The 26,720-nt window shown below is 41.9% G+C and overlaps 1 protein-coding gene across 2 annotated transcripts in view; it reads left to right on the top strand.

The window, feature by feature from the left end:
- The window catches only part of GSK3B (glycogen synthase kinase 3 beta), a 151,783-nt gene extending 125,584 nt beyond the window's left edge, over positions 1-26,199 (top strand). The window contains exons 9-12 of one of the 2 annotated variants that reach the window (XM_005502621.3): positions 10,184-10,222; positions 12,535-12,721; positions 18,661-18,759; positions 25,698-26,199. In XM_005502621.3, coding sequence (XP_005502678.1) covers positions 10,184-10,222; positions 12,535-12,721; positions 18,661-18,759; positions 25,698-25,765 — 393 coding nt within the window. In that variant the 3' untranslated portion in view covers positions 25,766-26,199. The remainder of the gene's footprint in view (positions 1-10,183; positions 10,223-12,534; positions 12,722-18,660; positions 18,760-25,697) is intronic. The other variant, XM_005502622.3, reaches the window with a different exon arrangement.
- Positions 26,200-26,720: the final 521 nt, after the last annotated feature.

The following is a 26,720-nucleotide window of genomic DNA, read 5'->3' as shown; positions in this document are numbered from 1 at the left end:
TGGCTTGGTGGCTTTCAGTCCGAACTGGGTGCTTTTAAGCTGAGGACCTGGTAACTTTCGATGTAGATAAGGAGAAGAAGGTATTAAAGCAATGCACTGTAATATCTATTGGTCTGGGTTTTTCTGAGGTTGCCTACAGGTGTTTTGTTTGGTTGGCTGTTTTTGGTTTTTTTACCATGGTGCATGTGTTTACTGTAGATTGCAATAAATCTAAATCATGTCACAGAATAAACTGTTGTGCACACAAGTCACCTACAAAAAAGAAAGTGTTCTACTTACACCTGTGACACATTTGTAATGCTATTATGTAACGTAACAACAAGGGCTGACAGTTACTTTCTTAATTGGTTCTCTCATAGATATTGTGATATTTGTATTCCAATAGGTGTCCTGTTGAGGGTTGGTTGTTTTTTTTAAGCTACTTCTTAGGATTTCGTGTTATTTAGCTTTCACAAGGAGGCACTACTGCAGTACATACAGACAATATTATATAACCTCCATGACGGAAGAGGAAGCTGCTAGCACTAAAACAAAAAAATTGCCACACAATTAAGCTGTCTTCCACATGTGGAGGAATGATGGATATTTGACTTGAGACAGGGTAACTATCATTTAATTAGCCTCTTGGGTGTAGAAAAAGTTAAATATCGAGTCTTAAGCAGTTGAAACCTAGGTAGCTAACGTTTTCTTTTTGCTGCTTGAGAAATTGCTGATATAGTAGCAGTATATTCTCATCATATCTTAAAGGCTCAGGTTTCCTTTTGCTAAGAAAATAGTGTGTGTGTGTCAAAGGGTCACTCTGCTAGCCACACACGTGTCCAGGTTAGACTCTTTTAGACCAAATGCATTGTGCTGGTAGAAATTCGGTATAAACAAGCTAGAGCTCATTGAGGGTCTTGTGATAGCAGACCATGTACGCTATAGGTACATGCCAGGCCAGGTACTGCCAGTCACTATTTTTGTGATAGATTCTCCGAGTTATGCGCCACTTGAATTTTCCTTTTCCCCAGTAATCCCTGGGTTGCATTTCTGTATCCAAGTTTATTTCTATGGGTTGGTTTAATCATTTATAATAGTATGAGAGTTCAGTAAATTCAGTGAGGCTTTTTATTACCTTATGTTAATAGGAGAAAAAACAAAAGAGGGCAAGTGAAATCCCTAGGAGTTGATCTCTTCAGTTTCAAATTGCATCACAGTAGAAGCTGGAAGAATAAATCCAAAAGCCTTCTAGCATTGAATACTAAGGTTGCATCTGAATTCCTGTAGTGAAGGTGTTTGGATTAGGGAGGGCTGAATTAATACGCAATGGAGTATGAGTACAGAGTTGTATTTCAGTGCACAGGGTAGGCATCTAAGCTAGTAATACAACTGGTCTGCTGCCTGAGTAGTCTTAAGAATCATCTGTATGCACTTGAAGGTCTGTTGGACCACAACAGTGATCTTTTGGCAAAGCTTCAAGAAAAAACTGAAACTTCAGTCTATTAATATGAATGTTTTTCAGTCGTTGTAAAGGATTACAGGTGAAATCAAGTCAATTGATAAAAAAGTGGGGGGAGCTTGCCAGAAAATTAGATCTGCTTTCTCTGTTAGGATACAATTAGTTTTGGAGAGTTGTGCGTGCAACATAGCTTCACATTCTCCAGTCATTCTGCACACAACTCCTCCTGATGTTGGCTAGATATAGAATAGCATTTAAGCCAGTTTATTACAATTGGGATACATGAGACTTCATTTATGAGATCTGTACTTTTCTTATTATACAAGCGCGAAATTAACAAAACAGATTATCAAGCATGGTGTTGTTAATGATGCTTATATTCTCAATGTATTACTTCTAAGTATCCTTTCCTTTCAACATTCTGAGCATGTTGAGCTGTGAAAGATGTAAGTGGGAATATTATGTAGAATTGCTCTCCCTTACCAGGCTGCATTGTTATAACATCTGATGTCACGTCAGTGGGCATGTGCAGCCTCTTGGAGCTTCTGTATCTGAGAACTGAAAAGCATGGGAGAAAAAGCACTTCTGAACTCTGACTGTCTAATGAACAGAAAAGGAGTGACTGAAGAAGTGAAAGAGCAAAGGTGGTTTTGTTATAACTATGTATGTAACTAAAGTGCCAGCAGTACTTGAACTTCAGGTTTCAGCCTGGAAAGCACAAACCTATGCCATTTAGGCTAAAGAATTACTGACAATCACAGTAGTTAGAAGGTTGTTATTTTTGTGGACTACTTATGACCAGAGCACTCAGCAGAAAGAAGTTAGGGTTTTTTTGTGTGCAAGAGCCCCCAGGCAGCTAGTTTTCAGCATGTCTGAGAAATAATTGCTGAGAGTATAGTCACTCCCTGCTATAAGCTCTTTGGCACAAGGTCACTCTCCTTGTTGTTTCATGATGTTTAATACAACATGGATACTTTTCAAAGTTGAGGGTTTTGTAGGTCCTACTTGGAATTAATTTCATGCAACAGAGATGCCCAGTGAAGGTGCATGTTTAGGTACTGCCTAAGTGTTTAGCTTTGTCTGTGCAGTCTGGAACTGGTTGTATTCAGTAAGGTCCATGGTTCGCTGTTGTTTTCAGGGAACTTTCCTGGTATGCAAAAGTGTGTGTAGATGGCAATTAAGAATTTTCTTTGGAAGTTGGGGTACCTGTAGTTTGCATCTGTAATTCTGTGGTCCAGAATTTTGTTGGGTCTACCTGGTTCTGATCTGATCTTTATGCATTTCTGGCAGGCATAGATCAATTATTTTCCTACTCAGTATCACAGTGGTGGTATGATCTGCTGCATTTGCTGTTACCTGCTAGGTGAAGAAGAATGGTGTCTGGTGCTGTAGCAGAATGAGATAGGTCTGGGGTTTTTTTTAAAGAACCAGGTAAATTGTTTGAGTGAATAAGGATGAGTTCATGAAGGAATGTTGTTTCTCAGATTCATTCAGATTCAGGCTTATATTGGAACTTTGAACACCAATTTTATGGAAATTTGAAGTCTACCTTTATAGGTGCATCTTAGGAGTTTTCAGTAGAAATGGCTTGGTATCATCCAAATACAGTATTGATATTCAATGTGATGTAGTAGTATGAAGAAGCAGCTTGCAAATTAACAGGGGTCTTTCCTCATAGAGTAGGAGAGAAGTCAAGCTAACATTCTAAAAGATATCTTTCTGTGCTGAAGCAATTATGCGAGTTTACAGTGCAAACTGCTCTCAGACTGGTTTTTCAATCAGTTGACAATTTGAGATTGAAGTACTTTTGTAACTCAGGAGCTGAAATATCTCATGATAAAGCACACAGAGGCTGTTCTCCTCTCCAGTGTAGTTTTGCGTTGCCCAGGCACGTGTGTGTTTTTATACCAGTTACATGCATGATGCAGGTGATGATAGGAGTTCAGTGTGTCCCTGGCTAGCAAAGGAAAAGAGAATCTGAACTTTCTGGGAATCTTTCAAACAGTTCTTCCAAAACAGGACTTCTCTCTTCTTCCCCTCTGGCACCCTACCCCCATAACTCTACCCCGTAAAGGAGGAATCTGGGACATTTTGGTTCTTTTGAGAGGTCCTCTTCAGAATACTGGAGTGTTTAATTTAGTAACATAGCTGTTCTTTTCGTCCAGACCTCCCTTTGTTTTCACCTTGTATAGAACATTGCTTGTCTGCCTTGGTCTGTGAGTAAGGAGCATTAAGTTGTAAGAGAAACAGGCTTTTGCAGGGGTGGGAATATCTTCTGACAGACTGATAAACAAAAATGTCTTCAGGTTTATCTTGCATTAGAAAACCTGTCATTTTTTTCCAACTGTATCATTTCATTGAATAAAAGCTTCTGTGTCTTTCGGACACCTCAAGTCCTTCACCCTCTTTCTTTTTGGAGGCACAGTCTGATGTCTGCTACTAATCTTTATACTTTTTTCTCTTATTTTTTTCTCTTCTTCCAAGTAAGGTTCATCTATGCTTTATAACTGTGTGACTGGAAAGCCAAGAGGAGATCTGAGATCAAGTGCAAGATTGTACATCACAGGGCTGTTAAAGTCCAGCTTAGGTGCTGAGCTTTCTCTGAAGCTTCTGGCCCTTTTTAGATGGGGGTAGGGACAGTGGGGTGGCTAACAAAAGGTCTAAACATGCTTTATAAGCTTGTGTTAGATAAGCGTTGCTTACATGGCCACACTACAGCTGGCTTTTATCCTAGCATTACTCAAACGACTACCTTCAGGTCTTAGATCCCTTGGGTTATAAAAAACAAAGTGCTGTGATAATTTCCAGAAATACAAAAAATGTCTGTCTGTGCCTTCCACCTTGCACCCAGCTAGTAAAGGATCTCATTTGAGTAAGATGTAAATGTAATAGAATTATGTAGGTTAGGCCTTGTCTGCATTGGAGAGATGACTCGTTAGGATTTTTTTTACCCACCCAAGGATACTTCCACATGTTTGCCAGTAATGGCATTATAATGAACTGACTTACCTACTAAGCTGCACACATGCCCATGGTTTGTGATAGCAAAAAAACATATAAGGTTATATCAGTATAACCTGTTTTCTTTATCATACCATAACCTTTGCCTTGTCTCCATTGTATAGACATGGAAGCAATTTCCACTGCAGGTAGTTCTTTAAAATGGACAGTGCATCTCTTCAGTGTGCTGTACTTTGTTTCTCCTGTTCTGAAGATACTTGCAAGATTGTTCAAAGGTGCAAGCACTTTTTTAAATATGCAGTTGGTGAGATAAGTTTGAGTGTGCTCAAAACAATAGCTTCACTCACCATCCCCAAATCTGTAGCTAGCTTGTGTCTGAATCATAATTTCCAAGTCAGTGTTGAGAGGGGAAAAAAAGACAGGGGTCATTTGTTTAATAGTGGAAGAGAGAGAAAAAATGTCATGTCTGGATTGGTTTTCAGCTTCTCTGCCCTTCTGCAGTGCACTCTTGCGGATGAATACATGAGGACTTCTTCCTGCAGCACTTTGCCATTGCAATAAAGTTGCAGCAGATTAGGGCAGAGTCGCTCCCGACTTTATAAACCCTTCCTTCTTTTTTTTTTTTTTTTTTTTTTTCCCCTCATTCTTTATACTGTTTAGAGCACTCTTCTGTCTGTGTCTTCAAGCCAAATTATTATAGCAGAAGAAAATGGTGTCTAAGATGAAACTTCAGGCTCTAGCTCATCCCTTGTGGTGCTTTTCCAAAGCAGTTGGCTACTCCCGGCTGCAGCTGAATTTGAGCAGAACCACAGTTGGTTGTATTATAGAGTACCTTTGGATATTAACTTTAGGATCCATATTTCTGCCTATATTATCAAATGATTTCTGCTAATATTTTAAAGTATTTGGCTAATATTTTAGTCTGAGTATCTTCTCTGTGTATAAGGGTCTGGTCTCTCTCATGAGCATGTTTTTCCATCCTCCAGAATCAGTTTCATGTCTTCATCCTGTCCTACTTCTGCTCTCCTGGTTCTTCTCTGTTTTTTAAGCAGATTGTTTTGCTTGTAATGCTTCCAAAGTGACTGCTCATGCTGTAGATTTGAGGAAGAATACCAAATATTAAAGCAGATAAATAGACAGCTTGTTTTGTCACTTCTAGTTAGAACTGATGACAAAAGAAGGCAAAAAATTCTTTTGTCAGAAATCTTGTAAATGGACTTGCTTAAAAGCTGAAATCACTGGACTTGAATTAAATTTGAATTTAATTTGAATTTGAGTTTAATTCAAGCTGGACTTGACTTAAACCTGAAAATGCAAACTCTTCCTTCTGAGGTTGCAGTCTGATCTGTCTTAGAGCTACAAAGGTACAGTGGGGGTGAGATTGTTTATTTGGGTGCAGTTTCATAACTGGCATAAGTTTGTCATGCAGCGCAGGGTCAGTTCTCCACCTCCCACTTGCATATTCTTGCTGCTTCCATTCTGCATTGATGTTTTTATAATAGCAAAAACCTCTTTGATAACACAAATGTTCAGGATTTGGATTACCTTTCTTACCTGGCTGACCACTGAGCCCCAACTGGAAGTGCTGGGACAAGGAGCAGGGCAGACCTGTGTGGCCAGGAGAAAAGCAGGGCTGTCTTTTCCAGAGTGAACAGGAGGTGATTTGTGCCTCTTGTGAAGCCATGCCCTGACTTCTTTCTGAAGAGTACAGTTCTGGTTTTCACTTGGTGTGTGTAATGACTTTCCAAGCAAAGACTAAAAACAGCTCTGCTGGAGACTAACTTAAAAGAAAAACAAAACAAAACAGGTTTTTCTGACAAATTCATGTTTCCCAGCTCCTTTTGTAGGAGCAATGATTTTTGATAGTGTAAATCTCTTACCTCCATCTAAAGCATGAGAAAAGAAGGCATGTTTGTCAGGTGGTAAATTACCCTGCCTCTGCCCAATTTGTATGCAGTAAAGAAGAGTTATTTAACAATAACTGAGTGAGCACTAATGTAAAGACACAATTTGCATCACTGCAACTATGGAAATCAAATGCTGACTTTAACATGTCCCCTGCAATGTACCATCTGTTTAGCTGTCCCATTGCAACGCATCTGTCCAGGCTGTTCATAGCGGCTGTCCCATCAAGGCTGAGAGTGCTTCCAGAGCTGGATTTTTGAGGGTTCTCTCTGAGAAGAAGGGGAGCTGTTTTGCTCCGCTTAACTTCATTGCTTTCCTTTAGAGCTTGTAGAAGCAGAGCACATGCACTGGGTAACAAACGCTTGCTCGTTCTGTCCCTGCCAGGTCCTCGATGGAAGGAGCCCAGTAACAAGTGTGTGGTCTCAACAAGAAGTAGCTTTGGAGACAGGTTCCTGGTCCTGTTCCCAGTTCTGTGTTGGCTCATTTGTAAGCCACTTAACCCTTCTGTCTTTATTTCATTTTCCACCCTCTGTGGAAGTGCCACCTGACAGGCATTTTTGACTAATAAGGGGTTTGCTATTTCTGAGCCACTATTTAGAAAAAAAAAAAATGTAGGGGGATTTAATCAGAGAAGGAAGTTAGGGGGTGCTTATATATATTTTAAAGTAACTTCCAACACCAGTGCCTCTTTGGTGAACTTTTTAACCTTTATTTGTATCACAAGTTCTGTGTATTTCAAAATAGCCAAATGGTGTATTTCAGAAATCCTATTCTGAAAGCCTCAGGCCTGTGGAACATGCCTGTTCCCAAGGGCAGAGCTTCAGCCACAGATTTGGGTTTCCTTGTGTCTGCTGGAGCTCAGTGCAAACATCCCTCTCTCACCTGTCTCTTCCCTCTCCTTTTGTGTTTATGAATGTGTCGTGTTTTATCATAGGCTTTTTACATTAAACTTGCCTAACCAAAATATCGCTTCACATCATGAAGTCATGGTAATCATATTATGCAAATGCATTTTTAAAATGTTGATTTTAGGATCATGTCCTACGTCTGACGATTTCAATTGCTTGTAAACAGTACAAGTTTTTGGTTGAAGGGAGGAGCTTTTTCTCTTGCCTAATGTTCATGTGCCATCAAAAATGTGCTTACAAACCGAAAGGGGATGTGCATAGACTGTCAGCCTGAGTCGGTGGTGTGGGTGGTTCTTGGCAAAGCATATGAGTCTCTGAAGCTGGTGAGGAAATTTTTAACCGTGGTGTCACAAACTTGATGCGTTAGCAACAGATGTCATTTTCATAAGCCTCTGCTCTCTTGGGCAGCACAGCATGCAAGCGGTATTCATAGTCTGCATGCAAAACGCACAGTGGTTGATGGCATGAAGTCATGTCTTTTAATACACATTGGCTAGAAGAGCACCTTGGTGTAACATTGTGAAGCTTTGGCGGTGGGGCTTAATTAGACCAAGACGATGGAGCTCCGTGTTTTGCATGGAAAGTCTGTTTGAAGAATGTCAATGACCTGAAAGTCAGAGCAACCATTCTATTAAAACAATACTTAGCTCTTGCCCCATGTGGTTTTATTTGAGAGCTGAATGCTGATGTGAGTGAAGTGAAATAGAATCCTGTGCTTTCCATCCTTTTTCTTTCATCTTTCCATGTGTACAAAAGAGAAGAAAAAAAAAAGGGGCATGAACTCCACTACACTGGTAGGAACTCTTTCAAATTAGTAAGATAAAGTGTGACTGTCCTGCTAGTGCACAAAGACTTCATCTAAATTGAAGTCATTTGGAGATGAGAGCCACATAGTTCACCAGGGGCATTGGAGTCTGGCAGTCATTTTTGAAATGTTGAAGATGGTAGTAGTTCCAGAAAAATGAAAGGGGAGTAACATAAAAAAATTTGCATTGATAGCAGTATAACGTAGAAAGGAGAGAGGAGTGTATCTGGCCTTGCTGTCTAGCTGTTACAGTCTGTCAGCATTCGAGCATCACCAGCATGCCTGAACAAAGAAAGAACTTGCACTGGTCCCTCAGCTTTTTGGTGAGGTATATTTATTGGGATCTGAAGGGGGTGGGAGGGACACCCAAAAGCTGTGGTTTTGGATGAGTCGGCATTTCCATTTGACATGATCATTCAGAGATTTTTGTAACTCATCCAAAAGAAAAAAACAACCAAATATAAAACCAGCAGCCTGGGTTTCAGCCTGAAATTCATTTGCTTTGCAGAACAAGAGGTTTTGAGTTATGCAAGTGCAAATTTTCCTTGAGGAATATTGTATGTAAAGCCTTTTTTTTTTTTTTTTGCATTTGTTTATCTCCAAAACAGGTTCATTTTTTAAAATGAAAACTTGAGCCTTCGGTCCCTCCTGTGGACAAATAGCCTTACACAAGGTCTTGTTTCATTTTAGAAAAATGAATTGCTGCGCCGGTGGGGTAGTATTTGATTGCTTTAAAAGTTCCTGTCAGTGTTTTATTTTTGTTTATTGTTTGTGGACTTGCTGTGCCTTTTGCCCGGCCATATTTAGTCTGCATACTAAATGTTAGTCTGCCCAAACACTTTACTTTGTGCACTTAGCTTTTTTTCTTTTCCTTTTTTTTTTTTTCTTTCTCCTTTTTCTTTCTTTTGAATTCTTTTTTCTTTTGCTTTCACCCAGATGTATTTTAGACTGAGACAGACTTCGCTCCGATGGGCCGGATTTTAGTCCGTGCACTAAATTTTAGTCCGCAGACTAAAAATAATCCGCGGATTATTTACTAAATCAATTCCCTCACTGAGAACTACAGAGCCCTTAAACTCTCACTGAGCTGTATGCACGAGGGACTTCATGGCCCGCGAGTCCCGCCGTCTGTCTGTCCTCCCACCCCTTCCCACCACGGAGCGCCGGCCCGGCATTGCCGTCGCTTTGGCACCCCATGGCATGGAAGTGCCGGCGTACCCATCGCCACAGGCAGCAGCCGCTCGTGTAGTTCTCAGTGGGTGAATTGGGCAGCTTTCCCGGTGGAACTGTGTTGAATGGGAAGAGCTAAAAGACCGCAGGGGTTTTCGCTTTTATTTCTTAGGACATTATTCCAAAGGGAGGCGGGAGGGGACAAATTGAGGTGGGGGGCGGAATTATTAACAGGTGCGACGGGTATGAGGGGGAATAAACCCGCAATAGAGAGAAATTCAGTCCATACCCACACTCCTGAGGTGGTACGTCCAGTTCCTGAAGAATCCTAAGGAGATATCGCCAGCAAACAAAATCCAGTGGCGGGGGAAGTCAATCCAAAATGGAGAATAATCCGCGGCGGCCTGAGTCACTCATAGCTCATGCAAATTAAAAGCATCCAAATTCAAAGTATAGATTTCAGATTTTTACTTCCTCTTCAGCACAAATTATAAATTGCTAGGGGTTTGGGTGTTTTTGGAAAAAAACCCAAAACAATGTTTCTGTGGGACAGATGTACGAGTGGGATGCACATTTGGGAGTAAGCTAATCTGGCCCCATTGTCTATGGACGTTTATATCTAGGACCGTGGACTGAAAATTCTTTATGATGGGAATTTCAATTACCCTTTTAGTTCAAGTTAGAGTTTTGATTTCAATTTTTGTTTTTTATTTTTTTAGTAAATGCACTGGCATTGGAACATAAATTTAATATGGAAATGTTTCTATACTATGCCTCACCATTGCACAATCAATATTTTTTTTTGGCATACACTGTGGTGAAGTTGGACTTGCTGCTATGGAGACTGATGTTTAAAGTTTCTAATTGTATAAACATTTTCTATGTCCCCCACACCATGGATTTCTTATAATATTGGCTATATTTTTCCTTGCTGGACTATTCTCTTTTGGATTGACTCCCCCTGTTTGGATTATTTCACTGCATTATCATCTTTAGGACTCGTCAGGAACAGGACATTTCACCTCAGGAGTACGGGTATGTACTTGAACATTTTTTCAAATTACTAGGCCTAGCCTTGAAAAAAGGAGGGAAATGCTAGAAGTGGAATATTTGAGTTCAAAACGCATCCTTGAGGCAGCAGTCAGGTGAATGTTGCAACACAAGGTGATAGGGATAGGATGTGCACAGACCTGTAACTCACGTCATGTGTTAGTCACTGCCTGTTGCAGGGGGAAGCCATGCGAGGCCTCCTCATTATTTTTGTTTTCCCTCCCTGGTTTAAAGCAGTTAGGGTTGACTTGCGGAACTGCCTACCCCAGGTAACTTATTTCTGATCCAGAGGCAGACTGAGCAGTTCTTAACAGGATTTAAGAGTAGATACTAGGGTTTCGCTGACTGGAAAATGTGTAGTTTAAGAGTGGACAATAAGAGTACTCCTTTTACACGTGGTAGATTTGTGACTGCCCACTAATTTGCTCAAGATAAAGGCTTGTTGTCTTCGCGTTAAGGAGAAAAAAATAATTTATTTATTTATTTTAAAAATTTTTAAACATCTCCGTAGTAGCTGATATGCAAGCTGTCCTGAGGAAAAAACACAGCTAACAGTGAAGTACTTGAGTTTCAAGCTGTGGTAATCTAGCCTCAGTGCAAAGGTGCATGAGGGAGACCTTAGTAGTTTTATCTCATGTTAAATACCAAGCAACTTCACTTCTGTGGATTTACCTCAAGACATACTCATTTGTGCTACTTAGCGTGGGGTAAAGGAAACAAAGAGCTTGTCTCTTTTTTTTTTTTTTGAATTGGAGAAAGATTTTGTTCTGGTCAGGCGTTGAGTTGGGAGTGATGCTTGGGTTCCCTGTGCGCTGGGGTCAGCAGGCAGCGGGCTCAAAGCAGCTTCTGCTGCCCCTCAGTGTTCATGGCAAAATGGGCAGAAGTTCTCTGCCAGCAGCGTTAAGTTAAATAAAGCCTTTCTTTTTTTCTTTTTGTCGCTATAGGCCTTGTGCAAAAACTTTTTTGGCTTGTTTTGCACTAACCTGGTAGCAGAAATAAATTCTGCTCTTTCGCTACCTGGCTCTTCGACTCTCTGAGTCAGGTTTCCCTGCCGCACAAGTTAGTACAGCACACACTGCAGCAAACCAAGGTGTTCCTGAGCCAGCTGGGCACCAAGGGGATAAGATTTCGGTCCCCAGAGAACTTAGCATTTGTTTGATTCTCTTTCAAGAGAGCATATATATCTTTGGTGTAAAACCTACTTAAGGAGTGCCCGTGCAAGTTCATCATCTGCAATTAATTAGCATGTCCTGCACTTTTTTTTTTCCTCTTTTCTCCTTGGTGCTGTGTGGCTTCTGTTCACCTGCACTGGTGCAAAACCATTTTGGATTAGCTCAATTTTTATGAAAAATGCTGGCATCAGATCTTAACACTGGCACCCACGTTTTCCCATCCTCCGTATCTCCTGCAACATAGTGAGACTCAAGTGCTTGAGGAGGCCATCCAGGTCACGTACATGATTAGCTCATATTTTGTTTTTGATGTAATGAGAAAGGAAGATGGGGGTGTGATTAGCAGTGGGTAGAGCCATTCTTAAAGGCTTAAAACGAAGCTGCAGTGAATAACTACTTTTTGTAATCACTCAAGGTAAAAATCTGTTAGAATAAAATAGTTGGTTCCCTTGACGAAATTTTCAGCTGTCCTTACAAATCCCAAATGTGCAGGAATTATCCCAATAAACTTACGTGAATGACTTGCCAGAATAAGTTCACAGAAGGAGTAACTTGCAAATTAGAGCTAGACATTTCCTGCACCCCACCCGTGCTTTCCTTGTTGTTCTCCAAAGTTGAACAGCAGCCTCCATAGCAACAGTCTGACCTGCCTGCCTGCAAGAGTCCATGTTAGTAAGACTTCATTCACTAGCCAAAAAAAAACCAACCCAAAACCGTAGCAGGGCCTTATTCAAATTTTACATTCAGTGAATCCTGCTCATTTGAACCCTCCTCCCCCCCTTCACTCCACCCCATATGCATGGCTGGTAGCACCTGTGTGTGTTTGTCATGACTTTTGAATGAGTTTCCCCTTCATTCTTAAAGTTGTCTTTCTGAGTGCGCTCTCAATGCTGGCATTGCACCCTCACTCTAGTGCGAGACGTTGCAATTAACCCTTTCTCAACCCCAGGAACTAGATTTTCCCATTCTTACTGGAGGACTTTGATTAGAACAAACCACAAGTTTGTTCCAGCTTGTTGGGCAATGAGAGGTTTAATTGCTCTGACTTGCTTCTGGTCAGCAAAGAAAAGAAACGTACCCAGACAACCTGTTTCTCCTTGCTTGTTTTTGTTGGGTTTTTTTTAGGTCTTCCGGCCCCGCACTCCACCAGAAGCAATTGCGCTATGTAGCCGTCTGCTGGAGTACACCCCCACTGCCCGCCTGACTCCCCTGGAGGCCTGTGCGCACTCTTTCTTCGATGAACTACGGGACCCAAATGTCAAGTTACCAAATGGGCGAGAGAAACCTGCACTCTTCAATTTCACCACTCAAGGTAGCCTGTGAGCGTTGAAGGATCCCTTCTTTCAGAAGAAGCGCTGGGCTAAATGTTTGCTGTAATCCAGGTGTTGCTCCCTCAAAAGTAAAAAATCTCTGAGCAAGACTAAGGTTATTATGTGGTTGTGTAAGCAGCTGGCCATTTCAAAAAGAGAGGAAAGCGATTTGGAGAAATGGGTTATGGGATTTTCAGGTGCCTGGTGCCTTCCATTCAAATTTAGTGCAGGGGACCGAGGGTTGTTACTATTGGATTGTGTCACGAAGGCTTACGTTTGCAGCTCAGTGTCTGCAACCTAGCTGGTGGTTTTGTGTGAAATGTTACAGTCAGTGGACTGTGGCGATTAGATTATCATTTTGGAGGTGATCCTGCTCCTTTATATCTGAAATGCCATAATAAGCAGTAACTCATATTAGGTTTGGCAGGGGTTTGTTGCGTTACTGCCCATTTTGGTTCTGGATGTGAGATAAATACAGAGGCTTTAGTGTCCAGATTTTATGTGCTGTACAGTTTATCTCACATTACATTGACTTAGTCATTTAGAAACTGTAAAAATTATGGACAACTAACTTTTTTATTTGAAGCCAGACTGGTATCAGATTTTAAAACCATTCATGTATTTTCTTCCAAAGAAGTCAGAAATGTAAAACAGATATCCCCCATAGAACACTTTTGCCTGCCAAAACAGAGAATGTGAGAAGTATGGCATACAAATATGCTAGTAATTAATTTTGCAACACTTTTTTTTAAGTGATTAGCTGCCAATTCTCATCTTTTGAGCAAGAATAGATCTGTGTACATTTTCTGTTGAAAGTCTAAAATACCTTTTGGCTCAGTTAGCATCAACCTACTTTTTCAAACTCTTCATGCATGCAATGCCTATCTGCCAAAATGTGAAACAGAGCCCTCTCCTTGAACATGTGGAGCCCTTTTATTTTTTTTTCTTTTTTAAGTGTCTATACAAAATAATATTTTAACCTGTCTGGAAATGAACTTTAAACATCCTTCAGTGGCTGCCTTGTAGAAAGTAAATATACTGAATATATTAAAATGTTTCGAAAGCTTGAACACCTTGAAGTGTTCGAGAAAATAGCTTGTACTTCCAGGTCACTGTCCTATGTGCTGATTCCTGCATCTGTTGTTATGAATTTAATAGTTATGTTGCAGGCCGTTCCTTGTTACAATATTCATGAACTGTCTTTTCTAAATACTCTAAGGCCATCATCAGTAGCTAAGATAGTTTTGATCCCAGTATCTTTAATACAGCCTCACTCCTGTTCTTCATGAATTTCTTATTAATTGTTTCCTAATAATTTTAAGATTGGGCCTGTCTACTACATTAAAACAAGGATTTCAGAAGGGGTTGGAAAGTTCTATAGTGAGTCTTTTTAAAAATCCTTAGAGGAAAAAATAATGTATTTATTGGGATTGTGTCCCTGATTTCCCCCCATGCAGTGTGGGAGCTGCTGGGTAAGCTACCCTAATGCTCAAGCAAATTTAAAGCTCCTCTTTTGCCATCATACAGAGCTGATGTGCTCTCCCCTTGCACAGTGACTCATGGGAATGGCAAGGTAAATCAGTTCCAGTGGAGTGATTTCCTTAAGATTCAAAAAAACAGGTTTCTGTCATTGTTAGGTACCAATTTACCATCTAAAAAGGGAGGACAGGACAGAGGCTGGTCATTAACACCATTCCAAATAAGTTCCATTGCAGGTGGCCAGCCAACCTCAAAAAAATAATGAGGTTTTTGAATTTTTTAAAATAAATAATTTGCTTAGTGTTGTGATTTTAAGACCTTTGTGATGAATAAATGTGCAGTAGCGAGTCTCATGTAGGAGCAATCTTGATTATGACCTCAAGATACACAAGAAGCTTTTGCTCCTTCTCTGACCATGGTGCGGTCCTTGCTCTTCAGCCAGACTGTGCAAAGTCCTGTCAGAGCAGAAACCCCAACCAGGAAATGGATCGGGTCATTGGAAATCAGAAAATGACTCATGTTAAGTCATCTGTGGTGATTTAAAAAGTAATGAAAGACATCCTTTTGTTTTGAATGACAGTTGTTTTCAACAAACAATATTGAGTTTTAGAAGTAGTGTTTTATTTGGCTATATCGCAGTTGCTGAAACCCGTGAAGTTAGGAGGTAGATGCAGATGGCTTGAAGACAAAACTATTAGAAATAACAACATAAATCTGACCATCAGTGCATTGGATTGATTTTCAGAAGGAACCTAAGCGTCATATGGAATCTGCTGATCTGGACAGTGATGCTGCTCAGATAGTCTAGAAAATAAGCAGCAACAATATATTAAAGATAAAGATCATGGTCTTTGGCTGGCAGCATTAGTTTCGGGACATGTAGGTGCTTTATTGTAGAGATGAGATCTGTCAGAGAACTTTTATCTGTTCGCTCTTAATGACTTGCCTTTAAGTTTCTCTTAGGATTTAAACAAATGCTATATGCTAATTGGGGTTTGAAAAAATTATTTTGGCCAAATCTCTTCACTAGTATCTTTACTACCACAGAGCTGCAGTTCAGTAGCTGTTAGACCTGCAAGACAGAAAACAGTTTTTCTCTTAGAAGCTGAATTTTCAAACAATCTGTGAAATGACTACCATTTCCTAAACTTGTAACATGTTGGTGATTGTGCTGGGTCATAGATGTTACTATCTCTCCATTAAAGACTGTAAAATTCTTCTGTGATTCAGCACTTAGGAATGGTTATCATGCTTCTTGATGACAGATGACTTTTTTGCTAAAGTATGGGGTTTTTCTGGTTTTTGGGGTTTTTTGGTTTTGTTTTGTTTTTTAAATAAGCTTGACTTGAGACCTTCAAAAGTATTTTGTGTATACATATAGATAGCTATATAAACCTCTTAATTTCTAACAAACCGTTTCAATGTGACCAGAAATCCTTAGTGTGACCGTTTCGGTGCCATGTAGGTTGGTTGGTTTGTTTGTTTTTTGGCAGAGTATTTCTGTTCAGGGCATTTGGATGGAGGAAGAAGGGAAAATTATGACATCTGTGCTGCTTCCAATACTCCTCTAGGTTGAGGAGAAACTGCTGGAATAAATTGAGTTACATAGAAAGTTTGTTGTTGTGACAATGCAAATGTGACACAAGACTGATTTTTCCAGGGGATTCTGGGAGTGTTGATGTACGAAATGTAACGATACTGAAAAGGAGCACTGCACTGCTTCCCATCACCAAACATTTTCTTGTGTTTGGGGAATGAAGATGATCTGCCATTCTAGTAAAACTGGACATCTTCATGCCTGCTGCTTATTGGAGATGCAAATTGGCTGCAAATGGCATGATTTGATCAGGAGAAATCCAAAGCTGTTCTCCCAGCTGATGTGAATGGGCATTGGTTCCCATAAATGAATTAGGATAGCTGCTCTGTTCACATCATGGTGTTGAAAACTTTGAATTGCCTTGATCACAATAGCTTCTTGCAGCGATATTGGTTGTAATTAACCCAACCTTGAATTGCAAGTTTGATTTAGATAAGCACACTGCAGTTCAGCAGCTAGTCCAAATGCTGTGTTGGAAATCGCTGAGAACAGGGGTTCTCAACACTTTGTAGAGTGCAGATACCACAGGTCAAGCTTTTTCGGCAGTATTGACCTGTCTCATCCTTACAGATGGGATAGCTGCAAAAATAAGGTAGAACAAAAATTCAAACAAGTTCTCAAGTAAAGCTTTTTTTAAACTTCAGACAGAATAGTTTTCTTTACTTTGATTATTTCTTGTCTGAATTGACCTGATTCTCTAAGTGAAGCTTCAAGACATTCAGAGCATGGTGAACTTAAGAAACTTCATACCAAGACAGATAATGTGGGGTTTGAGAAGGAAGGAACAAGATTACTCTTCTAATCTCTATGCAAGTTCTTCTTCAGAAAATTGGTTGCACTTCCCTTAAACAACAAACAGTATATTTGTCATAATTGGCTGCACAAGGAGGTATTCTGACAGCATTAGATGAAGGTTGAGAAAGAGCTTTGGACAAAAATACTTAAGGAGCATTATTTTATAGCATGGAGCAGCTAATACCCAAGGTAGTATTAAAGTATGTAAAGGGTGAGTGTCACGAGGATGGAGCCAGGCTCTTCTCGGTGACAACCAATGGTAGGACAAAGGGCAATGGGTACAAACTGGAACACAGGAGGTTCCACTTAAATATGAGAAGAAACTTCTTCTCAGTGAGGGTGACAGAACACTGGAACAGGCTGCCTAGGGAGGTTGTGGAGTCTTCTTCTCTGGAGACATTCAAAACCCACCCGGACACATTCCTGTGTAGCCTCATCTAGGTGTTCCTCCTCCGGCAGGGGGATTGGACTGGATGATCTTTCGAGGTCCCTTCCAATCCCGAACATTCCATGATTCTGTTGACACTTGAGGATTCATGTTTTTGCAGTTTATTTTTCCATTTAAAATGAAGACTGACAAATGATGAATTGAATTGTGAGCATATGAATTCTGAATTATTCTTACATGAATTTGAGGATTGGTATTTGTACAAATGCTGTGAGTATTGAAGCTTTCTAGAAGGACTAGCTAAGTCTGCTTAGACCTGAATGGAGTATTACAGGAGAGACTGGATGGGTTGCAGGTAATTGTAGCAACTCCTGTTTGGTCCTAGGCTCGAGCTTGTGTTTGTCAGTGCTGAAACTCGGTCCCAAAATGTGTAGTAATAAGAGGCTTGTAAGCAGGTGAGAGTCTTCTGCATCTTGCCCTCACAGCAGAAAATGAACTTAATGTAACTTAATGGAGAAAAAAAAAATCACCAAGTACACTACTGATCTGTTTAGGCCCTAAGTCCAAAGCTTGTGCTAAAGAAAAGCAATAGGCTCTTAAAAATGAGCACAGATAACTTAAGGCTGCATACAAAACCCCCTAAGTGAACCTGCGGTGTGATTTGGATGGGTTTTTGTACAGCCCTTGCTATCTGGAGGCCTTATGTAACAAGGTGTCTATTCTCATCTCTCCTCCAGATGACCTCCTGGAGCCCCAAAAGACATCAGTCTCCTTCCATGAGGTGACTGTTCACAACCTTTTCACCTGATGTCGCTTCCTTAAGAGACAGCCAGTCACTCCTGTTTCTGAAACAAACAGGACCTGTCTTGTCTCAGCTCAGTGTCACCTTCTGTGAGGCACTAGATTCTCTTGAAAGGGTGCCAGAAGATTGTCATTTGTCAGCAATGTGTTAATCCTCCCACAGTTGTGGCTGTAAGATGCCTATTTCTCATTCTGATACACATTGAAGCTATATTAGATTTGGAACCTAAAAGACATGACTATTTTTTCCTTGGTTAATGTCTTCAGAAAGAGTGATTGCATCATTATTTTGTCCATTCAAATTGCTCAGCAGACCAATTCCCTTTGCCTTTCCCTGTGCTTTTAAAGGAGATGTTGCCTTTTCTTGGCCTCGCTCAAGAAGATTGCTGTAAGGGATCGGTCTTGGGTTCCTGGGTCTTTGAGAAAGCGATGTTTGAGTGAGTCAAAAAACTAAATCCATGAAGCTCTTGGAGCAACTGTTGCAGCTGTTTGCTTGCCCAAAGCAGCACCACTGTTACCAGCCTTCTCCTTGAGACTGATTGCCAGTGGGTTTGTGAAATGAGTCCTTCCAGTGCTCAGAAGGAATCAGGCCACTGAGAAGGAATAGGCTTGGCTGGTTCTTTGCTGACTGCCAAGCTGGTGTCTTTCCCTTACACCATGACTTGTAGTTTTGACAGTCTTGCTCTGGAGGCTGCCTTCCCAAATATCGCTGTGTTTTCCTCTCACTGGTCAGCAAAGAAGAAAGCGTAAAGTGACCTTTGGGTTTAGGGGATGCGTTCCACCCAAGGTTGCTGTTACGGGGGAAACCCAAGATGCTGAGCCTGCATGTGTGGCTCTTTGTGGACGATGAGCTAACTCTGTTTGTTCCACCTCCCCTCCAGAACTGTCAAGTAACCCATCTCTGGCTTCGATCCTCATCCCTGCTCATGCCCGGAACCAAGCAGCTGCTTCAACCCCTACAAATGCTACAGCAGCCTCAGGTGAGAACGTGCAAGTGCCTGCCTCCCTCCCCACCCTCGCACCTCCGGCCCAGGCAACTTCCCTCTCCTGTGCTTCCTGAACCACCTTAGCCTCTGGGATGAATGGGAAGGAAGGGTTCATTCCAGCATCACCTCAAACTTGCTCCTGGTGGGTGGTCCTGTGGGTGCTAGCTGTGGTCACTGACCCGAATCCTAACCCTAACCTAACGCTTAGACTGTTCAACTGTTTCGTTTGTCGGTCCCTTCATTTTCACTACTAAAAAAATCATTACCTCCCCTGTTTGTTAGCAATCCTTGTGGGTTGGTTTGCACATAATTTCTGAGCTCTCAGACAGTCTGAAATTAATACTGACTTGGAGCATGAGTTTGTGATGCCTAGGAAGAGAAGAAACGCCTAGCCTCAGTACACGTGGTCTCAAAGGAGCGTGGACGGAGAGGATTTTTCCCCAAGGCAACAGCACTTAGAAGTCTGGTTAGGGAGTGCAGTCATTGTGCTCACTGCCTCATCTAAGTAGTCACAGTTGCTGCTTACTGAGTTCACTTGTGTCATCTTGGGGCACAAGGCAGATGCTTTTGGGTTCTGGCCAGCACCGAGTGAATTTCTTTTTTTTGCCACTCTCACACTCTCTCAAGTTTCTGTCAGAAACCTTTTAAAAGCTCACTGTTGGCCTGTAGCCACTCTATGTTGCATTCTGTTTCCAGTGAAAGCTTAAAGGCTGGGTAATATCAGTTGAGAGACTCCCAGACACAATGCTAGGTGTGCTGCAGAATGGAGCAGAGGTGATTCAGTTCACAGCGCTCTGTGTCAGGGCTGAGTCAGCACAGCTGCTGAGTGTCTCGGGGCTTGGGCAACCAAAGGCAAGCTGCAGAATGGGTGTGCTGCCATACACATCCTGTATGCACCTCAGTCCTGTTTGACAAGGTCTGTGACCCCCTTTTGAGCTGCAGGGAACTTACTCAGTGTAAGACAGCTGATAAGGAGAAGCCCTAATTAAAAGGTATTCTTGAAACGTGCAGGAACGCATTTGAAGGTTGATGTACCAGACAGGTACCTGATACCTGATGTGCCCAGTCCAGCTAGTGCTGTGTAGAAAGCATTTTCATACTCCAGGACAGACAGATGCAGCCAGGTTTTAAAGATGAAGCTTCTCTCTGAAAATGTAGTAGCAGTAGATAAAAGCTACAGCCTCTGCAATTTACGTGCTCTGAATTTAGGAGAAAGCAAAATTGCTATTTTCAAATTTACTGTTTGTTTCATACACTTGGCAGTATTTTGCAAATAGTCATGTTCTCTGTTTCCTTTTTATGTGCATCTGTTACTCAACAACAAGTGGTGGGGAAAAAACAGATAAAGTAGTAAAAGTGATTGGAAAAACTGCAAAATACAAACATGAAAATTATTTTAAACCCTTCTGAAAAATACTGTTTCACTTAATGGCCCTTTCATGCCTTTTAAGGAATTTTCTTTGCCAAGATACAAGTCTTCAGGAATTAATTGAGTTAAAGTCTGTTTTCACCCAGCACTTTTCAAGAGTTCATGTGGGGAGAAAATGCATTAGGCTGAGTCCTCAACATGTTCTAAATGTGAAGTACACTAAAAGAGAAACCAAAATCAACCCCACCTTACTGATGTCAACATTTTTAAACCTCCTGTTTGCAAGCACTGCACTGAATTGGGTTAGGACCTCATATTCATAGTTAAAAAAAAATAGCCTTGCTGCTTGTGAAATTTAGTATTGAGCAACATGCAGCTTTGGGTTTCTGCAGCACAGCTGGTTTGTAGGTTCTTACTCACATGGGGTTCTCACAGCAGGCAGTGGGAATTTCATCAGAGTTGTGATTTTAAGATTAAATCCTTTATGAGGTTTTGTTAATCTGTTGTGCTTTGCATGCTGATGCTACACTTAGCAAGAACTTTTCATAGAAGGGGTCCTTTCTTTCCTTGTACCCCCTGCACATTGCAGAACAGTAAATTTCTGCTTCTTCAGTAACTGCTAGAGCAGCATGGGAGCAACTCTCCCACCTAACCCAGGGCATCCCAACAGGCAGGAGGCTTTCTGCAAAATGTTTGCTCATGTGACTAAGCAATACAAGTCCAGAAACTACATTTTTGAGTGGTTATGATGGTATAAAAGGTAGCTCTTAAGGCAGTTCAAAAGGCGAAGCAAGTTCTATGTAACTGTAATTCACAATGTTAGTGTGCCACTCTTGTCTCCCTCTAGCAAGCAGAACTGATACTGAGGTTCAGGTGTCAGCTGTTATATCCAGCATAGTTGCCTGCTCTGTGAGCTTGCAGCATAGGTGCACATACATGGAAATGCAGCGTACTACTTCATCACTGTAGATAATCCAGCTGGGCTCTTGTTACCTGCTTGCAGATGTTTACTCCATTTTCATAGTTGTCTTGTTGCTTTGCAGCCATGTCAGAATCTCAGCTTTTTGGTAAGGTGTAAATCACTGGTTTTTATCATGCACCAAAGCAGGGTCGTAGTCAGAGAATAACTAGAAAAAATAGATATATTTGTCTGAAGTCTAGCAAAGTAGTAATTGACAGGAGAGGTCGCAGCGGTGTGGTGTTAAGAAATTGAAAGATTGGCTTTTCAACATACCACCTTAACAGTGCAGGTTTCGTCAAGCCAGCAATACTAGCCCTTGGGCTAACCAGTATGGCACACATCTGCATTTTTAAAAGCTATCCAAAACAAGTAATTTTTGTTAACTGATAGATGCACAGTGGTGATTCCAACAGCTCAATGCAACAGTAATCCTGGAATCATCATCTTAAATGCAAGGGAATTATTGTAGGTAATATTTGCGTGTTAAAAAATGTAATTGTTCTAAATTTCCTCTTGGGGTGTAAAGCTGGACTCATTGTACTAGTGGAACCTGGCTTTGCAGTGGGAGTATGAAGCCCTGTTGCACCAGCATTATTAAATTCACCTAAATGATGAGAAACTCTCTGTGACATTAGTGGAGTGAAAGAAAAGGAAGATGAGAGTTATTGGTCCCTGCTTGAAATGGTGAGCTGGCTTTCTGTGAGTTATGCTGGCCACTGATTAAAAATGCCAGTGCAGCTTTTTTCATGTGGATCCTGATTTGGTCTGGCTGTGGGAGGAGGAGGAGGAGGATGGTTTCACAGCCATGCAGCCGCAGCATCTGAGAGGAGAGTACACACACCATGCCAAAAGCTTATCTGCTTGTGTGAGTACATGTTTTCCTTCTCAGATCAGCCAGCAGCAGCAGTTACCTCTCGGTTAGTTGGTGTTAAGATGGGAAGAGTGTAATTGCCATCTGCAGGGGAGCCGTGCAGGCAGGGATGCCGGCCGGGGTCATGGTCTCAGACATCCTGCTGCGTTGATCCCATGTAATCCCAAATGCAATGGTGTGGCTGAACTTTCAGGAACAAAAGAGATTAGAGCTGGTGTTACCTGCTGATGTGTGGCAGTTGAAAAAGACCACGATGCCCTCTAAAATAAGATGTAGTGCATTTACTGTATTCCAATTGAAGGAATTTTGGAAAGCTTTAATGCCTTAACCAGGACAAGAGGGGCAAGCAATTTGCTCAGGCTTCTGCGAGCTCAGCACAGAGATGAGCCCAGGACACTTAGAGTAGAACTTGCCCATCTCAGGCTCACCGGTTTTGCTCTGAGCCCTGGATTTCTACACCCCCGGGCAGCAGGCACAACAGGCAAACTGGGCTTTTCTGCTCCTTCCACTTGTCTCCTCAGCTGTCCTGTGAGGACTCCCAGGCTGGTGGTAGTTTTGTTTCCCTATCTTTGCAGATGAGCAGCACAGTCTGTCAGCATTACAAATCCAACCAGCTAATGCTGTCATTAGTGCTAATGGGCTTTCTCGGACTGAGTTGGCATCTCTGTCTTTCTCTAAACTGTAGCCCCATCTTTCCTTTCCGGGAGATTTCTAATGAGTGTCACATCCCCTCCAAGAAAGCTGAGGCATTCCTCAGAGGGAAAAGCTGAATTAGAAGAGGTATTCTACATTGAGAGATGTTTTTGCCCTCTGTTTGGAAGAAGCTTTGGAAGCGGCTGACACTTAAGCCCTAATGTTGTTTTTTTGCCCACACAGGCATAGGTGTCAGGTGGGTAATTCAGGGCAAAGACTCTGCCCTGACCTCAAGCCACACTGTGCAGCATAATTGTCTGTCCAGTACCAGAAGGCTGCATGTCAGCTCCTTTCTTTACTCCCCAGCAGGGCTTCCACGATGGCACAGGCCACTGCTTCACGAAGTGTATGTTTTAGCAACACTGCTGAAGGCCTGGATTGTCTTCTCTTGTGCCCAAACACTGATCTCTCATGGTGAGGGAAGAGTGAGTGATGTCCAGAGACCCTCATACTCCAGTTCTGCTCTTTTTCTGGCGCTTCAGCAAAGAGATGCTGTAACAAGCTCCTCTTTGTTCCCCAAATGTCCTGTTGATATGGAGTCAAAGAACAATCTGGAATGTCAAAATATTGAATTTTCTTGCAGGTTTGGAGCCAGTACAACCTTGAGCAGATTCTGCATTCTGTCCCAGCTTGGGTGAACTTTTACATATTGTTGTGAAAAGCCCCATGTAAATGGTCTTGGGCTGTATCACCTGACTTATTTCCTTTTTAACATGTGGCACAGATATTTCTCAGGAACCTCCCCCATTAGAGTGATGGTAGAAAAGGAGCAGATGTTACATACGTTACATGAAATAGCTCCATCCTCTCCTCTCTCTTTCTTTATCTCTGCTCAGTAGCAATGTAATGATAATGATTTCAGCCTCTGCTGTCTTCAGGAATAGGAGATCAAAAGGCACATTTCTTTTCTGCAAATGACATGCAAGCACCTTTTGTACACATACAGAGAAATCCTCTGCCAGCAGTGCAGACTCCAGCTGGACTGCCTGCTTTCATCAGGCATGGCAGATGTTGCATTAACTGGAGTATATCTATACCTGAAAATAAATCTAGAACAGGCACAGTGAGAGTTTAAACCGTGGAAGCTGTTACCTCTCTGGCTGGGTCACTTTTGGTTTCCATGGTCGTTGATAGCCTGCCCGCATGTGGAGTTTGGGAACTGCTTCTTCAGGGTAGTTATCCATGTAGGAGGGCATCTCTTGCATGCAAGACTGGCTTTTCATATCACATGGGTACTGTCGTCATGCTGCCTTGTTGCTTTAACTGCTTGAGCTTTGTTTTTTATCATGGTGGTCATTCCTTTGTGAGCGAGGGGTTGCAATTGATTTAGGGTGAAAGGAAAGAGAATGGGAAACTCCCAGAGCAGTTTTCTGGCATTCTCTGCCCACAGACAGATTTCCCTTTCTTCCCACACACTCCTCGCAGCATTTCCTTTTCAAACAGGCATCACCCTCTCTTCCCACTTGTCCTCTGTATTCCTGGATGCTGCTGTTTGTTTGATTTCCTATTTTTATTGCCGTTGTCTGTGTACGTCACTTGATTTTTCACTCGGAAAGTGCCGCCCATCTTTAGATTGCCTTTGCCCATGGCTGCACTCCCAGCTGCGGTCAGGTCAATGTGGCAGCAGAAGAGTGGGGTTTTGCGAAGAGCTGCCTGTTGAGCACTGCCCAGCTGTGTTTTCTCTTGAGCTCTTCTGTGCTAGAGAAGTGTTGCTGCACCTCCACTGCCCAGCACTTGTATGTTGTTGTGTCTGTTATTTACGCTAGTCATACTGTCCTTCAGTCTGAGGTCAGTAAATCTGTTCTTTCTTTGTATGAGCCCTTTTCCCTGTGTCTTTCAAATGCACTGTTTGCACAGTCTGCCCTCTTCTGTAGCAAGATAATAAGTCTCTTATTTTTTTTTTCTCTCCTGTTGCAGTATTGATAGCTTTGCTGTTAACCTTGCTTAAATTCAGTGGGAGAAATCTCTCTTGTAGAAAACTTCACTTAATATCTTCTTCCATTCTGTATTTATTGTGTTGAGTATTTTATGTGTTTAACCATTCATCCACTTTCCTTTTTGTGACCATGCTAATTAGATACTATGTAGAATGGTTCCAGATGAAGTCGATAGACGTTTTTCCCTACAAACTCTTCTAATACTAGGAACAAATTTTTAAAGAAAATACCTGATGTATATGGCCCATGAAAACACTGTGAATTTTGGTATTTTTTTGCAAACCCTGTGTTTTCTTGGAATGCTTTTTGATATGTGCCCATGATCCTGTGACTTGTCTCTCTGTGGAGCACTGTTCATCCCAGGGGAGAGAAGGTGTTGGAGACCATTTACTGCAGATACCCGATCCTCTAATAATGTCACACGCTTGCATAAACCTCCTTACTGGCTGCAGGCCTCCATGTGAATCTGCTTCAGCAGTTCAGGGGGCAGGAGACCCAATTTTGGTTGAGCAGCACCGAATATAGCAGTAGGCTTGGAAGAAGGTTTTCTGTGGCAACAAGTGCATGAATTGCACATTAGCACACAGGCTGTTCCTGCCAGGGAGGCAGGTCATCGTGTGTACTCATTCACACAATTTGTAATAGGCACCTTTGTTACAACAAGGCCTGACAATGTGGAACTTCAGCACCAAAATGGAACCGTGTAGTGGCCATGGATACTTGATGCGTTGGCTTTGGTGATGCCAGAGTGTCTTGTCTTGCAATTATAGCTACAGGGATGTAACGTGGGTAACTTACCCTTGTGTGAGCAGTGCTACATTCTGCAGAAATCTGCTAGAGCCTAACTGGGTGTTCATATGCCACCCTTGCAGCCCTTGAGGTTGCCTTTGCTCTGCTTAAAGACCATCTTCCCACCCTCTCCCCAGACCAAACCTGCACCCCCTGAAGTCCGGAGAGTATCCTGACCAAACAGCAGCTCTGTGGGAGTTGCAGGTTTCCCTGTGCAGGGAGTGTCGTAGCTGTTGTTCCAAATGTGTCTGTATTTTGGGGGTAATGCTGGTTGTTTTTCTCTCTTCCTTTCCTCTCACCTGTCATTTGCAGATGTTAACGCAGGAGAACGAGTTCAGACCAATAGTGTAGCTACAGCATCAGCCTCCAACTCCACCTGAACCGGTACCAAGCAGCCAGCTGCACAGGAAAAGTCACCAGTAATTTGAGTCTTGCTCAGCAACACTGGTCACATTTGGAAAGAAAATTAAAAAGAGGAAAAAAAAAAAAAAGAAAAAAAAAAAAGAAAACCAACCAACCTGATCATTTTAGTGTTCAATTTTTTATTATTATTATTGTTGTTCTTATTTAACCTTGTAAAATATCTATAAATACAAACCAGTTTCATTGTATTCTCACTCTGCAGGGTGTCCGGGGCAGGGGACTAGGTGGGGGGAGGAGGGAAAGTGGAGCAATACAACACACCAATGTCTCTCTCCTCGACAATCTCTTCATGTTGGAAGTTTGCTGTTGTGTACTTCAGAACCAGGACTCTTGCCTCATGCCCCCTCCCACAACAGAAAGAAGGAGGAAAAAAAAAAAAAAAAAAGAAAAAGACAACACAAAACAAAACCCAAACCTCATTCTCTGCTGATTTTTTTTTTTTTAACCTCTTTTTTTATTTTCTTTTTAAGTGAAGTTTCAGACTTTGGTGTAGTGCACAGCTTGAATTTGGTCGGGAGCTTAGCAGGGGTCATTCAACAGAGTTCAGTGATTCTTGTCAGCAAATCCATGCCCCAGGTTGTCCGAAGAACTGCCCCAGCTTGGGATGGGGAGCGGGCAACGTGGTAGGAAAATTTAGGTTGCTGTGGGGTGAGGGGGAGGGCTTGCCATGTGTTTAAGGCTTGAACCCCTAGTGGAAGCCTTTCATTTTAAAAATCAGCGCTAGCAGTGAAGAAACCTGCAGCTTCATTATGGGAAAAGCCTTGCCCAAGTGGGTCCTATATAATATAATACACACACATGCACGAGCACACGCGGTTGGCTTTACGGGGGCAGCGCCGGCAGCGGCGGCTGCTCAGCTCCCGTCTTCAGCAGAGAAGAGCGAACGAACAAAATCCTTGGTGGGCCAGGGGC

The sequence above is a fragment of the Columba livia genome, chromosome 1 (genome assembly GCF_036013475.1).
Source record: "Columba livia isolate bColLiv1 breed racing homer chromosome 1, bColLiv1.pat.W.v2, whole genome shotgun sequence".
Classification (NCBI taxonomy): Eukaryota; Metazoa; Chordata; class Aves; order Columbiformes; family Columbidae; genus Columba; species Columba livia.
Note: the sequence above shows the minus strand (reverse complement) of the source record. Positions and strands in the feature narration are given on the sequence as shown.